This window comes from Punica granatum, chromosome 7 (genome assembly GCF_007655135.1).
Source record: "Punica granatum isolate Tunisia-2019 chromosome 7, ASM765513v2, whole genome shotgun sequence".
Taxonomy (NCBI): domain Eukaryota; kingdom Viridiplantae; phylum Streptophyta; class Magnoliopsida; order Myrtales; family Lythraceae; genus Punica; species Punica granatum.
This window is the reverse complement of record NC_045133.1, coordinates 22,044,743-22,060,383: the sequence shown is the minus strand read 5'-3', so window position 1 is coordinate 22,060,383 and position 15,641 is coordinate 22,044,743. Positions and strand designations below refer to the sequence as shown.

Here is a 15,641-nt window from a genome sequence, read left to right as displayed (position 1 = left end):
GTTTTTGGGCATCAAACTTTTTGTGCCTTTTCATCTTTCGGCCACGATTCTTTGATGGAGACTTTGGATTGAAGTCATGTGAAATGAGATAAAAGAAAGCCATTTTGGATAGAAAAGGCATGATCTTTCCTTCTAAATCATCATCGGTAATAGTTAATTTGGACAACCTCGTAATCTTTCGGCCCGATGATTAATTTCATATACAAAAATTTTTAAGACATATGATGTTAAAATTTGAGGAACTACATTTTTTTCCCGATTACATAGGGGGTTTATGAGGTTAATACAATAAATTGATACTTTTTTTTTGGTAGATCTACGGATTGATATTTGTTGATATTTCATGAGTTTATTTTGTTTCCTTTCATCAATTTCAAGTTCTGGGTCTGTCTTGAAATGTTTTTGTAGATTTTCTGTGCAATGTCATATACATTTATCCTTAGTGGGTTGACTCTACTCGAATTGGGTTAGTCTGGAGTACACATTGCGGCACAGAAGTCTAATATAAATAAGATTAGTTTTGAGAATATATGACGATCTAAATAGTATCATGATGACTTTATGTATAATGGCCGATTTATTCTAACCATTGGTTCGGCGGGGAACCCATCTAGATATTGAATAATTTTCATCCCGGTTTCACCATTTTTACGAATCTAATTTTACACGAGACGACAGCAAGAGTGCATCTCCACCATGATATGACCAATTTAGGAAAAGAAAAGGGGTCAAAATGATATTCTCGGTATGGCACTAATTCATGTTTCATGATTTTGCCATCGATGCATCAGATGCTCTGTTTCAGTTCTCTCTCTGCAAGCAAACGTATGTATTGCACAAGAAATGTATTGCGGAAGGTCTTTCTTGATTTTCCTTTTGGCTGAAAAAGGAAAAAGAAATCATGAAAGACATGAAAAAGAATAAAGAAAGACCAGACAAACTTTAGTATAATATCAAGAAAAGATTGCGGTATGCTTCGCCTGGAATCAGAATGTTCTGTCTCTTTTTTTTTTCTTTTTCCAAGGGCGTTTGGTTCAAGAACTGTCAGATTATGAAAAAAAAAATAGATGGAAAAAAATTTAACTTTGAAATTATTTTGTCTGAATCGTAAGCTAAAATGTAAATTGTTGTGTTTCATAAATATATTAGATTGCTGGTAATGTTGGTAATAATATAATATATATTTTATCTTTATATAGATAATATGCAAATTCCACAATCGTAATATAATAATTCATCTTTACAAAGATAAGATGCATAGTATTTACCAATCACGATATAAAGTTTTAACTCGAGAAAGTGATACAATAGTTAGTTTTACAATCAAACATTGTAAAGTACTATGTAAAATTCGAACTTTTCAATATAAAGCCCTCATTTTACATCGAACCAAACTCCCCCTCAATTGGAACTTCTCATATCTATTTTTTTTATCATTTTTTTAATTACATTAGAAGATCTACGAGGTTCTTTTTGATAAAAAAAAATGCATCAATTTTCTTTTTTTTTTAAATGCTCAAAAATGGATCAACTTGGTTTGTTGTTTGATATAGCTTTCACCTTCTACCAACTACTCAATCGGGCAATGTAGGCCATGACACAAGAAAACCTGCCTGCCATTGCCAAGTGTCGAGCTCTTCCTCTCATAATTTGTTGACTTTTTTTTTTGGCTATTTTTTTGCGTGTAAATTCAGTGTCTCAATCATCTCTTTCTCCATCTCCCCAAAAATTTCATGTCAAGGAAGGAAAGATTCTTGAGGTTAATTTCATGTCATTGCCCATCTGACAAGCATGTTCTTGCTGTTGGTCCCTTGAGAAAGTAAACGCTGTCTGAGCTCAAAAGTCTCCCCTGTTCCTTCCTCCCCTTCTCTGTTCCTCTCCTCCCCAAAGGGTCTCAGGTGGAGAAAGTCTGCATCTTTTCCTGACCTGGGTCTATTCTTTTTCCTCCATTTTAGCAGGTCTCATGTCTGATTGGATGTCTATCTCTCTCTCTCTCCTTATCTGTGTTCTTCCAATGGGGATTCTAATTTCTGTTGACTTTGTGAAGACTCTGAAACTGCATTGAATTGCCACTGATTCTTTGCAAAATCAGTAAAAACGAGGGAGAAAATCAGAATTATCGAACCGATTTGATTCGATTTTGCTCCGGTTTAGCTGAGAATTCTGACTTGAGTTGGTTGCTAGCTTATGCCTCAGAAGGGTATTGTTTGTTGTAATGTGTTAGGTAATGATGATTTGTGTGCAGGTACGAGGAAGGAAACAGTTCTGAGAGAAGATAATTGTTTTCACTTTCATGGGTTGGTTCAGCAAGATTTTTGGGAATTCCGATTCCGACCATACAGTTTCCGAGGGGCATTTCCATGGAAGCGGAAGCTACGGGACTATTTCAAATTACACTGATCCGTCCACCTCAGGGGTAACCATGCTTGCAACTTCTTGTTCGTCCTGTCTATAATGAATTGCGATCATCGAGCTGATTAGTGAGGCGTATATGTCGAGAAAATAATTTTTGATTGGTATCTTGTGAGCAATACTAGAAACAAGTCTTGCAACTTTTGACGCGATTTATTGGACAACTGGACGTAGGATGCTTTGTCAGACTACGAGAATGAAGACATCGATCGAGCAATCGCATTATCTCTATTGGAACAAAGTCAGAACAGAGGAAATGCAGTAGGTAAGTTCTGCCGGTGTAAGAAGTTGTGATTCTTATGGCTTCCATAGTAAGTCCTTTTTAATCCTGGAATTCGACATAGTTTCTGAAATTGTTGGATAGACGATGAATCTCAGTTGGAAGAAGAAGAGCAGCTCGCTCGAGCTATACAGGAAAGCTTGAAAATCAAGTCTTCCCCACCTGGCAAAAATAGACCGTCCCATAGTCCTCCTCAGTACAGAGATGGGTATTCTCCTCAAGGGTACAATAATGGTTATTCAGCTACAGAATATGGAAATGAGACCGCGTACCAACCTGTGCCCATCTACTACCCATATCCAGCAGGCTACAGGTATGTGCACTAACTACCTTAAAGATCACGATTCCGAGTTGCCATAGACACTTGGTCAGGAACCGTTTGTTGTCTTCAGCACGATAGATTCTCCAGGAAGTCCTTTCCACATTTTCGAGTACCATAAAACCTCCTCGGTAGATGGATAACATTTAGCTAGTGTTGGTCCTCAAATTCGATTCTGAGGGTATGGAATTTCAGAATTCAAACAACGTTGTCCTTGGTTCCAAAAGGAGTATCTGATTCCCTGCACTTCAACTTTTCGCGGGACCTCATATCCTCTGAAAGGGCGAATTAACCGGGTCTTTAGTTACCATTTCCCAATTCATTTTCTAACAGTTTGGCTTGGTCGATTCTATCTTATACATAAGAATGATTAGTATTTCTGTTCCGTAGGATATGTGCGGGTTGCAACACTGTGATAGATCACGGGCGGTTTCTAAGCAGCATGAATTCTGTTTGGCATCCTGAATGTTTCCGATGCCATGCTTGCAACCTTGCCATTTCAGAATATGAGGTATGACTTTTATCCCAGTTTGCGCTGTCATGAGTTTCATTCTCTTTGATTATATCTAGACCGAGTCAAATATCTAGCATGGTCTGCTTATTATTCGATTGCTGTACAGTTCTCTACCTACGACAACTATCCGTTTCATAAGTATTGCTACAAGGAGCACTACCATCCCAAATGTGACATATGCAAGCATTTTGTAAGTGTGAAATTTCAAATTAAGTTCGGTGTAAACATTTTGTAAGAATGAGATTTCAACTAGGATTTTCTGACAATAATCACAGTTTAAGGTAAACAATAGATGCAGGAATTCATTGTGCTCCTGAAAATTTATGGACAAGACAGAAAATGCACTTCTTGTTCCCCCAAAATATCAGAGGAATTGCCTGAACTTTATGTTCGTTTCTTAAAATTGTCCATTGACAGATCCCGACCAACTCTAATGGACAAATTGAGTACAGGGCACACCCCTTTTGGGCTCAAAAGTATTGCCCTTGCCATGAGGACGACGGAACTCCTCGATGCTGCAGCTGTGAGAGAATGGAGGTCAGTCGTACATGATTCACTAGCCGGATCTGGTGGATGCTCCCCTTAAATGGTGGTCGGCCCATTTCCGAGCTTCATGTATTTGGGTGTAATATGATGAGCAACGCGGAAGCTGTCTTCCACCAGAAGTTATAGCACCTGAAACTTATTTATCTATTTATTTTGGCAGCCAAGAGATACTAGATATGTTGCTCTGAATGATGGTCGAGAGCTGTGTCTAGAGTGTCTCGATTCGGCAATAAGGGACACGAACGAATGCCAACCGCTTTACCGGGATATAAAGCGATTCTATGAAGGTCTGGATATGAAAGTTGAGCAGGATGTTCCCCTGCTCTTAGTCGAACGACAAGCTCTGAATGAAGCCCGAGAAGGAGAGAAGAACGTAAGTCCAACCAACTGCTCTCTCCTCTTCCTAGCAATTTGAGTCTGAACATACTGATCCGATCATAAGAACATTTTGTTAGGAAAAGTGACTGATGTTCATAGCCCATACTGAACTGAAGTGCCTCGAACAATGTTTCTCTTGTCAGCAGGGTCACTATCATATGCCTGAGACCCGGGGACTTTGCCTCTCTGAGGAACAAACAATCAGCACGGTAGGCATTCGTCTCTCTTGCCCTCACCCTCATAACCTTGAAGATTATGCTTTTGCTAAACATGTCAACACATATCAGATCTCAAGACAACCGAGAATCTGGGGAGACCAAACCGCTGATGTGGTAACCGAGCCTTACAGATTAACACGCCATTGCGAAGTGACTGCAATCCTCATATTGCACGGCCTGCCGAGGTTCTCCTATCAATTTCGTATTTTGCAACTTACTCCACAAGGAAGCCCTCTTAAAAAGCTTAATTTTATAGTCCAGTTGGTGTTAGTAAAATATATGGTCCTCTTTGACAATTTTCGGAATTCCCAGTTGTTTGTGGATGTATTTCGCTGATTTTGATTTCGGCCATGTGTTCAAATGGTAATTCTAAACTTTGGCTACAGATTGCTAACTGGAACAATCCTAGCTCACGAGATGATGCATGCGTGGCTTCGGCTTAAAGGTATCCATTTACTTAAAATTTACGTGCCTTCGAAAGGAAGAATTTCTTTTCTTTATTTGTCAGTTTAATAATATAAATATTGTATGCTCTATGCACCACAAGAAATTATTTCAGGAACTTAATTTTTGATAAATACTTCGACTAAGATCTCCCAATGCATCTGACCTTCCTATTCGAAAGGTTACCCTACTCTACGCCAGGATGTCGAAGAAGGCATATGTCAGGTGCTTGCTCACATGTGGTTGGACTATGAACTCAATGAGTCCAGAACGAGAGCATCGAAGAAGGGTAAGACTCAGAGATCTCAGTTTGATCAGAAGCTCGGGAACTTCTTTAAGCATCAAGTGGAGTCGGACACTTCCCCAGTTTATGGAGATGGGTTCAGGGCCGGATGGCAGGCTGTACAAAAGTACGGCCTGAACAGAACTCTCGACCACATAAGTGTCACCGGAAACTTCCCTTATTGAGATTACGTGACAGCCTCATTCTTTTTCTTTTTCTTCTTCCACATCGGTTCAATGTATACGTTTCTGTAGTGAAAGCTTGATTTTCATGGCAAGGCAAATGATACGTGGTGATCTTTTGGCAGCTGATTATTTGAGATTAAGTGACAACTGATCTTTGTGGATGGCAATTTAACATAGTTACTGATGATGCATAGTTGTTGTCTAAAGAGAAAATTTCTTTTATTAGAGATTATACAACTGAAGCACAAGAACATATTTCGTCTGCAAGATCACACTGATCACACGAAATTAGAAAAAAGAACACTCTGTCGGATGACAGCAGCACTCATCAGAAACCTGAGCATCCTTTCTTAAGATGGCTAGTTAAAAATAAGAGATCACTAGTTATCACCTCTTCTTACCGCTGGCAGTGTTTACAGATGATGGTTCCAATTTGGAACTCGGAAAACCTGCCTGAATTCTCAGCAGCACCGACACTACCTCGTCCATTCCCGGTCTATTCTCCAGTTCTGGTGCCAAGCAAGTGAGACTCAACTTCACCATCTTCGCCACCAATTCCTTTGCAGCCTTTCCTAGGCTAGGATTGATAAAGGGCCAGATTTCGTCTTCTCCGACAGAGAAAACTCGCTCTGAAAGCAAAATTTTCTTCCCATTCCTTGAGAAAGCCAGGTCTTTCGTTGTGATCAGCTCCAACATCACTATCCCGAAGGCATATACGTCGACCTTGGTGGTCATGGGCCCCGCCCCTTCTGAGGAAGCAATTTCACTCTTGGCCTTTGCGAGGCTGAAATTCACGATCTTAGCTCTGAGGTCAGGATTCAAGAGAATGTTGCTGCTAGTAATGTCGCCATGGACATAGCCAGGTTCGGTGAAGTTGTGGAGATAGTGGAGCCCATTGGCAACATCTAAGGCAATCTGAATCCTCTGCCTCCAGGATTTGATCTTCCTAGAGCTCCTGTTGTCCTTAAGCCATTCCTTCAGGGACCCACCGCCCATGAACTCGAAAACAAGGTAGAAACAACCATTCATTCCATTGCAGAAGCCCCGGAGCCGTATGAGATTGAAGTGGTTGATCTTCTTTAGTATGTTCACTTCCTCGGAGACGTTGTCCACACTTTTCTTCTTCACTGCCAAGGTTTCCTGCCCGAATGTTCCTAGATAGACCGATCCCTCGATCCTGTTCGTGGAGCTGAAATTTCTCGTTGCCTTCTGCAACTCTTCGAACAAAAATATCCTCAGGACTCCCTCTAGGCTCGCAATCTCAACCCGGAGATCTGCTGGCAATAACATTTTCCTCTTTCTTTCCTCATATACAATGCTGTGATCCAATATTCTTTGCTGCCTCTTCTTGTACAACTGAAACGCCGAGAATAGAACCACGGCAAGTACAAGGCTGCAGCTTGCTGAAATTCCGAAGCCCAAGAAGATTTTAATATTCAATTTGCGATTCACGGAAACAGGAGCTGGTGGAGGCGGATGAGCCTGTCCTGGTCCATGGAATGAAACTCTCATCTGCGAACTCAATGGTTTAGCCCTCAGAGGAACGAGAATCGTCGTGAATGGGAAAATCGTGGGATTGTCATCCAAGAGCCCGTTTGCTTCGAATGTGCTCTCAACAGTAGCATTGAATCTGTCACTGATTCCTAGAATTGTATCGCCCCAGGAGATCGAGTAGGTGAGCAAGTACCTTGTGCCACTTAAGCTCTGATTCTTTGTCGGACAAGCACACCTGAGCGGAACTCTAAGCTCGTTGCCTTCGTACTTCGAGCTTGCCTGCTTCAGAGAATTGCAGGAGGCCAGTCCCTGGAAAGTGCTGTTAGCCACAGTGAAGAAGTTGTCTCCAGCACCCTTGTCCGTAACATGAAATCTCGTCATTGCCTTGTAGTACCGTCTCGAACAGGAGCAGTTCACTGGGACAATCACTTCCCTGTTTGGAGGGAAGACGGTTAGTCTCGTGACGTTATTGATCCTAGCAAGCTCATCAAGGTCTGAGGACATGAGGGCTGAGATGGCAGGGACGGAATCGAAGGGTGGCTGTGACTTGAAGATCAAGAAAGCCAGGCAGGCTTGGTTCAGGCCATTGCAGGTGTATAGAAAGTCCGAGGATGGGTCCATCCTGTCATCCGCATTGCAGGCTAGGACTGAGTTGCCCATGTACGTCTGCTGGGGATAGGCAAGCCGAGCGAGAAGGGCAAGCATGAGTAGACCAAGAAAGAACTGTTTCATCGTGCTCGGATCTTCCATGAGTACGTAGAAAGGTTTCAAAGACAATGGTATTTGGTGAAGAGAAGGGGATGATGGAGACGGAAGGATTTGATTATAAGAAGAATCTGAACAGAATTAGACTGCAGGGGTGAAGTTTGACTGAATTGCTATTGTATGATCATATGGACGTTTGTTCCAGAAAATGAGGCACAACACGGCCCCACAAACATTCCTTCTAATCTACTCGACCGTGCCCTGTTATCGCTCGTCTTCTCGGATGACCGACTATGCTGGATTCAAAGATCGAGTTAATCACGGCCGACTGAAGAACTTGCCCCATAGAAATTAATTGATGAGTTACGTATCAATTTACATCTGATCTCCTCAACGAATCATTCTTTGTATCTATATATCATCATATCAACTCTTTACTCCGGTGATATTAGTACGACATTTGGGTGAGGAATTCAATTCAAAGATTATAAGGGGCCCGGCTGGATTGACTGGTCAGATTCCGAAAAAGGTATTGGATGGACTCATTCTATTCAAAATGCGGTTGAGTCAATTGTTGCATGTACATGTTTGTCGGATTCTGATAATTGCGGATTAACATTGACCCTACTATGGCTTGTGTATCCAAGAATTCTGATAGATTGGGGTATAAGCAATTTTACCCAGAAACAAATTAGGTCATAGGTTGTCGTATGCTTTCATCTATGGATACGAAAATCTATGGTCTCTTTCTTACAAGTAAGGAGGATTTTATTATTACTCGGAACTCTAATCTGGTTGTTTTTAAGAAAGAAAACCATACATGAAAGACTTGTACGAATTTTCAAGTCACCAAATAGACCCACCTCTTGCATTTCGAGAACCGACCGAGCATAGAATGGTGGAATCACACTGTCTTGCCAAATCTAAAGTATAATGACTTCCAGTGTATTTCCATCGTCACATCACAAGAGGGTTCATCCGATCCCGAAATTTCTTGCTTTTCAATGGACGGTCCTGGGATGGCGGGAACACGACATTTCCCGTGACTTCCTCATCAATCAACCGAAACAATAATCAAATCAAAATATTGTCACAAGGAGGGATATATGATGCCGATAATCCTCCCAAGTACTAGTTTCCAAGATGGGTAAAGACATGGGTAATCAAGTAGCCGCGTTGGCATTGTCTTGTGGGGCATTTTGATTTGATTAACCTAATAATAAACTTTTAAGTCTGTCTTCATTTTTGGGTCTATAATTAATCAAAGGGCACCCTATCGGGACTTCTGTCTGGACTGGACAGGGACAGAAATGAATGAAAGCGGTGTTGCATGTGAGGGGAGGACTTGGTCAACATATCCTCGCGACAGATTAAAAACGTAACCTTCCGCAAGTGAACAAAGAAGTAGAATTTGTAGTCAATGCGAAACTAAATATATTCCATATTTAATTCTCATGTCGATAGAATTTCACATATTATATTATTTCATATTTTCCTAAGATCCATGAGCATTTTCCCTTCTCACCCGAAAAGATAAAGAAATATATGTGCAATAATAATGTGCAGGCACTAGAGAGGCATTACGAACATATCTTTGGTTTGCAATAATCTCGAATATGCACGAACACTACAATAAAAGGAACTTTTGACGGTCCATTTTTAGATCTGGGGCGGCCCTTTTTGCGGTTGCCCTAGGTCTTTCAACCCACTTCCCAATCCACTTGAAAGGGTCGCCCAAAGTCCAGTTGACATAGGCCTAGCGACCCTTTTACAAAAGAGTTGCCATAGGTCCTACCTAGGGCAACCACTATAGTGGGTCAGCAAAAGGTAGTCACTAAAGGCTAACTTAGGCCGACCCGCATTTGGGTCGCCAAAAGTCAGTTTCGGACGACCCAAATTTTGGGTCCCAAAGCATGACTCTCTCGACCCAAATTTGGGTCGGCCTAGGTACATATGCAACCAATGGGTCAGCTAATGCATGTCTTTTGGCAACCCATCAAAAGGGTTGGCAAAGACAAGGCTTTGGTGACCCATTTGTTGCGTCAGCCCACACGTACATGGGCCGACCGACATTTGGTATGGGAGAGCCATGCTTTGGGCGACCCATAGTTAGGGGTCGGCATAGGCCTTTCATCCCGACCCTTATAACGCTCACCCCAAACACATCTAGGGCATCGCATACATAAATTTGCCCTTTCTGACAACTAGACGACGATAATTTGTCAATCTATGTGGCCAAATAACATTGCCCTTTCGGACAACTAGTTGTCAACTTGTTATCAGGGTACGATAGCATATTAGTATTTACACCCGATATCAAACCGGAAATTGGACAAATAGAATTATATATGAAACAAATTAAGGCCAAAGTAGTATTACATAATTATTTACGGATCATAATATTACAATTACCCAAAATAGCAGCATGTCTTATGTTCAATGCAACAACAGTAAAGATGAGCCCAACAACAACAAATTATAACTTCAACAATGAAAAAGTACTTATTGGGTTGTATCTTTGTTCGGGCCTCCACGTGCTTGCTCGTCGAGAGTACATACTGATTCAATCTGAGAGCTTCCCACTGCATGGAAATGTGCTTAAGAATGTTAAAATCATGTCCAACTAACAAAAATTTGTAAAACAAAATTTAGTTTTAAAGAAATGCTAGGACAATGCTTGCGACAACGCCGCGGATTAGAAAAAATTGTTTGGCAAGTAGGAATAACATGTTTGATCCAACTCTGAAATTTATTACAATCCAAGACTCAATGTGATAAGCTCATGAATTTTGAGTAATTATTGAAGGAATGAATTATAATTAAAAGTATGGTCCATAGTGATAGAGATCTAATACATGTATTTTTATATTTAGAGGTTAATTCATATAAATCTTAGAAATTTTAATAATATTTTTATTTAAAAAAGTTTGGGTTTCTACTTTGATTCTGTTTAAGAATAGTATGATCATTGTTATATTCATTTACAAATAACTTGTAATATATGTCTAGATCTATACGAATGCAAGAGACTATGGAGATTCTTCAAATTTGGAAATTTCTATCATATACAATTTGTAATGTATGTGTAGGTATGCATGCGTGTGATATACCATTGAAATTTCTCAACTTTTAATAAGATGATTGTTCAATCTTAACTCAATATTTATACATAGCATTCAAATTTAATATGCTAGTGAATTTACACGTGCATTACACATGAAACCTTCTTTGATAAAGTTAAAAATACATAATACTCGAACGACAGAATATATAAGAAAACTCTATTAAAAAATATAAAAATTATAAGTAAATTAATAGTTTCTCATTTTGATTGAATTTGTGATCATTTCTAGTTAGAAATCTATTTTTACTTTAATTTATAAATAAATAAAATAAAAAATAGTTAATAATATCCATGAGGCTTGATGACAAAAAAAAAGCAAAATTTGGCATTTTTATTATTCCTAGCACTTTTTTGATTTAAAATATTACAAATTATGAGTTTCTTATCACGTTTAGAGTGTCATTACTTTCCTGTCAATTTTAACGGATATTTCTTACATGGCACTAATATTGTAGACACGGCACATGGAAATCTACCAAGTGGATCCCATGGGTATTTAAATATTAAAATAAAAATAAAAATTATTAACGAAAACTAATAATATTCACAAAAATATTTCATTTAATTTTATAATAAAATAAATAAATAATATTAAATTCAACGGAAACATATATATGTGTATATATTAATAATAGTATTTACATATGTGTAACACAAAAAAGTATATTCAAAATTAACATACTAATGACAAATCATTATATTTAAATATATGTATCAGTTTTTGTATAATTTTACGAAATTATCCCAATTACTTTTTACTCTATTAAAGAAAAGTAAAACTGAAGGTAAGAATAAAACTATAAAACTTCTCAAATTCTAAATTCATATATCTTATCTCACCCCCATCAATTCACATGTGGTTATCTTCTATTCTACTTTTTACTTATTTCTCTTCTACCCCTACTCTATCTCTATGCCAACCTAAGTTATTTTTCTTTTCTTTCACTAAAAAATTTATTTTTTTCAATTCTCATCACAATTTTTTTTTATTTTTTAATAATAGCACAACTATGTAGAATTACAAATGGTATATAATGATGAAAATATAGAGACAACGTTTTAAACTTTTTTTTTTCCACACTGCACGTAGTGTTAATGTAGAATCTAGTATATGAATAATAAAAATTTAATAAGTACAATTAAAATATTGGAAACGATTTTTCAAAAAATGAAATTAATGTTATTTAAAAATAATTTATTTCAAGAAAAATTTTGCAGTCGATATATTTTTCTGACTTGATCTTTCATTTCAATAGAATATCCATAGAGAAATGAATTTAAACTTTTAATAAAAGTTTACAAAATAATTAATAGGAATATTATTTTTACTAGTAGTCTTGCAATGATCTCCACAACTCGAAAATTCAGAAAAATCCAACCCAAATTGATAAAAAAATTCTGAAAATTAAATACCTTAAGGGTCGGGAGTTTTAAAGAAAAAAAATTGGAAGGAAGTTGATCGTGTTGGGTATCCCTCCAATTTGGAGAAAGTTTGACTCAAATTGTGTTGGGCTTTTATCGGGCTTTAATAGACCAATGACCCACTTTTGTAGGGTTTATTTTTTCAGCAAACCAGCTGAGGAAGTTGTGGCAGATCTGAACAGAAAAGATCAGATCAGGAAAGCAGATCAGCGGCAGAACAGTAGAAACGACTGTTCTGCAGGAAAACATAGCAGAATTCGGATCAACAGGGGCAGCGTGCAGCTGGAGATCAAACCTCGATAGGGACGTCAAACGAACTCTGACTGAGAAGAAATTATGGCAGCGGCTTCACGGCACGTGGGGCTAAGTTCTGAACGGTCAGAATTCCTATTCGAGCTCTGTATGTGCTGTTTCAGCTGACTTTGTAAACCACCCATTGTGGGTGACGAATTTCGGATTTGAGTGATCCAAGAGAGTGTGTCTCTTGAGTTGGTGATCCAAGAGTTTATCCTTAATGAAAAACATTATGTAAACTTCATTGATAGTGGATCGTTGATTCGGAATTAGTCCCGTGATTTTCCCCACATTGAGATTTTTCACGTAAAATTCTTGGTTTTCTTTTCTTTACCGCTTGTTGGTTGATTTGATTGGTTCTTATCTCGATTATACTAATAAGGGAGGAAGATTAATCGCTGCGTTGTTATTTAGTTGAGCACACCCTTCCCCAATAGATCGGACTCGATTTTATGTAAATATAAATTTATTATACTTAACAAATAAAATAAAAGAACAAACAATACATTTTAGATCTGGGCCTATTTGGGTTGTTTGACTCGAGGAAGCACCATGCAACCTCGATTGCGTCATCCCACTCCCATATCCCGTTACCCTTACGTGTTGTCCTGCCCGAAGACTCCTGCGTACACCTCATTTTCCACAATGACTTGACACACCTCCAAGCCATCAGCTTGTGATGCAGAGACAAGATCCTCAACCCTCTTTTTGGTTCGTCCCTGAAATTTTTAGTATAAATATCCATGTACATGAACAACAAAACTAAACATCGATTACATGAATCGATTTGTGCAGCATCGATGCCTCTTTAAAGACCCATTGGGATGCTTATATTGGTATTCGAACCGCTTCTGCCTTAAAGGAGCTCGACCCTTGTCTTTTCTCTATCAAACGACCCAAAAATTCACACGAAACATTATTAAGTGTAGAGTTAATAGCTGCATCATTAATTGATGATAGGATGTTAAATAGATGATAGACGGCTTACAAATCTACTCCCAAGATTTATGATTTATAACCATGATCCGGATCATAGTTATGTTTTACGATTGACTCATGAGGCACCTTTTTCAAAGGATAAATTTGCTTAGGTTACAGTCAAAAGTGGATAATACCAAGAGTTATCCTTTTCATATCAGGCACTTTGAATTCACACGATAAGTCGATATTCGAATTAATCTTTTCCTGTCTCCAAACTTCTTTTTACCTCTCCTCCGTGAAAGTTCCTACGGGTTCTTTTATTTGTCCCTCTCCAATTTCGAAACCGCCCCCTTGATTCGAAATTCTTGTTCTTGTCCAAGTACTGATTTTGAATTCTATGGTCAAGCCTCAAACCCTCGGACACGTGAAAGCTTAGGGCCAGTGTCTGATTAATCATTAATTTTTCTCTGTGCTATTTCAGCCTGGTTCATGGGGTCCAATACATGCATTTATCAAGTCCACCTAGAAAGCCTGACGGACACAGCCTAACGGGGGCATCGCTTTCATTCCACTTTCTTATGATGTGTTCAAGTTAGAGGGGTTCTTATATATCCAAGCCCGAATCACACGAAAATTGTACGAGTAATTTATTCTAACTAGATCTGTCTGTGTTATTTATTTATGATGGAAGTAGAAGGAAATTTCTGACTTGTTTGTCGTAATTAGATGGTTTCCATGCCCATCGTACGTAAGCTGGGGGCTGAAATCTCGATCGGTACACTAATTAAGTGAAAGAACAAGACCGATCATTCCTGCATTTAACTGCCAATGCCAGGTTTCCTCGATCGAGAATACAATGCGAAAATAAGAAAATGAAAACAAAGAAGGGGAAAAGAAAATGTACATTTCATGGACTGATCTGTCCTTTGGGTTTGCAAATGTCACAGTGGACCATGGAATTAATCGGATGAAAACCAAACACTTCTTTGTTATTAAAAAAAGAAAGAAAGAAGAAAACTACTTAATACATATATAAGCATAAAATTTTAACTCTAACTTTAATTCTACTCACTACACAACAAAAATCAATAACACAATTATTTCTCTTTCCTTTTTCTTCAATTTTTTTAACCATTCAATTCAATTTTTAATACTAAATTCTCTCAACTATCTATTACTTTTTCCACAATTCAACAATACAATCATTACTTTCTCTCAACTATTCATTACTTTTTCTCATAATTCAACAACACAATCATTACGATCCAATTAAAATCAAAACTCAATTCTACTTAACTCTAAAACCAAACACACATCCCTTTAGATATGTAGAGGTAAGAGGCTTTCAAGACATCATGAGCTGAAACTCATGGAGATCAAGAACTCCATTCCCATCGAGATCGAATGCCCTTATCATACCGATGCACTCCTCGAACGATCTCCCAACTCCAAGCGATCTAAGCGTCCTCTGCAGGCTTTCAGGTGTTATGCAGCCTTGGCCCTTGTCCAGCGCGTACATCTCAAATGCCCTCCTGATATCATCGCCGACCTCAGCATTGTCCCGTTCCACCAATCGGATGAAATCTTTCAATTCCAGCGAATAGTCGCCATCCGAGTCAAACTCGGCAACCACCCTACGAGCCTGATCGGACATCAACGGCTCGCCCAAGAGGGCAAAATAGGCACTCAACTCATCACACGATATTTTACCATCTCCGTCAATGTCGAAGCGCCGGAAAACTTCAACATACTTTTTTCCGTCCCATATCTCCTTGTCGGATGTGTGGAGAGATGTGGAATTGAGCTTAGAACTCACCGTTAGAGGTTTGGATTTTTGATGAAACCTTGGGAGCTTCATTCGCTTCAAACAACCCGTGGCGATTGACGATTTGGATAGCTTGGAAACAAGAGAGACCGCCATGAATTCGAACATATCTAGTTCGCCTTAAGCGATGTGACTGCAGGGAGTCCTTCACCGCTATTTATTTGCAGCAGTATGCATCGGACCGACTTTATATTACATTTTAGCTGACTTAGAAGACACAGAGTCAATCACAATTCAGCTAATTTGTGGAGATCTCTGTGACGGGGTGGGCATGAAA

General features: G+C 38.8%; 3 protein-coding genes across 7 annotated transcripts; 1 reads left to right on the top strand and 2 right to left on the bottom strand.

Annotated features, from left to right (window-relative positions):
- The first annotated feature begins 1,739 nt into the window (after positions 1 to 1,739).
- Positions 1,740 to 5,770, top strand: LOC116215152 (protein DA1-like). Of its 5 annotated transcripts, none has more exons than XM_031550751.1 (12): positions 1,740 to 1,898; positions 2,246 to 2,416; positions 2,587 to 2,677; positions 2,777 to 3,005; positions 3,402 to 3,522; positions 3,632 to 3,715; positions 3,943 to 4,062; positions 4,232 to 4,444; positions 4,593 to 4,658; positions 4,737 to 4,852; positions 5,054 to 5,112; positions 5,293 to 5,770. In XM_031550751.1, the coding sequence occupies exons 2-12, from the start codon at positions 2,294 to 2,296 to the stop codon at positions 5,577 to 5,579; spliced, it is 1,509 nt and encodes a 502-aa protein (XP_031406611.1). In that variant the 5' UTR covers positions 1,740 to 1,898; positions 2,246 to 2,293; the 3' UTR covers positions 5,580 to 5,770. The 5 variants fall into 5 exon arrangements, with proteins under 5 accessions (XP_031406611.1, XP_031406612.1, XP_031406613.1 ...); XM_031550752.1 differs by having other exon boundaries at positions 1,757 to 1,907; XM_031550753.1 differs by having other exon boundaries at positions 1,766 to 1,958; positions 4,596 to 4,658.
- Positions 5,771 to 5,785: 15 nt separating this feature from the next.
- LOC116215151 (protein LYK5-like) lies at positions 5,786 to 8,331 on the bottom strand. The gene has a single exon (XM_031550748.1). The coding sequence runs from the start codon at positions 7,821 to 7,823 to the stop codon at positions 5,967 to 5,969; it is 1,857 nt and encodes a 618-aa protein (XP_031406608.1). The 5' UTR covers positions 7,824 to 8,331; the 3' UTR covers positions 5,786 to 5,966.
- Positions 8,332 to 14,748: 6,417 nt separating this feature from the next.
- Positions 14,749 to 15,641, bottom strand: LOC116213085 (probable calcium-binding protein CML31). Its single transcript, XM_031547896.1, has one exon. It carries the CDS (start codon positions 15,470 to 15,472, stop codon positions 14,885 to 14,887), a length of 588 nt encoding a protein of 195 aa, XP_031403756.1. The 5' UTR covers positions 15,473 to 15,641; the 3' UTR covers positions 14,749 to 14,884.

Bases quoted from the DNA above. Each gene is read 5' to 3' on its own strand.
- LOC116215151 (XM_031550748.1), bottom strand. From the start codon at position 7,823: ATGGAAGATCCGAGCACGATGAAACAGTTCTTTCTTGGTCTACTCATG.
- LOC116213085 (XM_031547896.1), bottom strand. From the start codon at position 15,472: ATGTTCGAATTCATGGCGGTCTCTCTTGTTTCCAAGCTATCCAAATCG.
- LOC116215152 (XM_031550751.1), top strand. From the start codon at position 2,294: ATGGGTTGGTTCAGCAAGATTTTTGGGAATTCCGATTCCGACCATACA. The intron at 4,063-4,231 runs GTCAGTCGTACA...TTATTTTGGCAG, and splicing joins GCAGCTGTGAGAGAATGGAG to CCAAGAGATACTAGATATGT. The intron at 4,659-4,736 runs GTAGGCATTCGT...AACACATATCAG, and splicing joins AGGAACAAACAATCAGCACG to ATCTCAAGACAACCGAGAAT.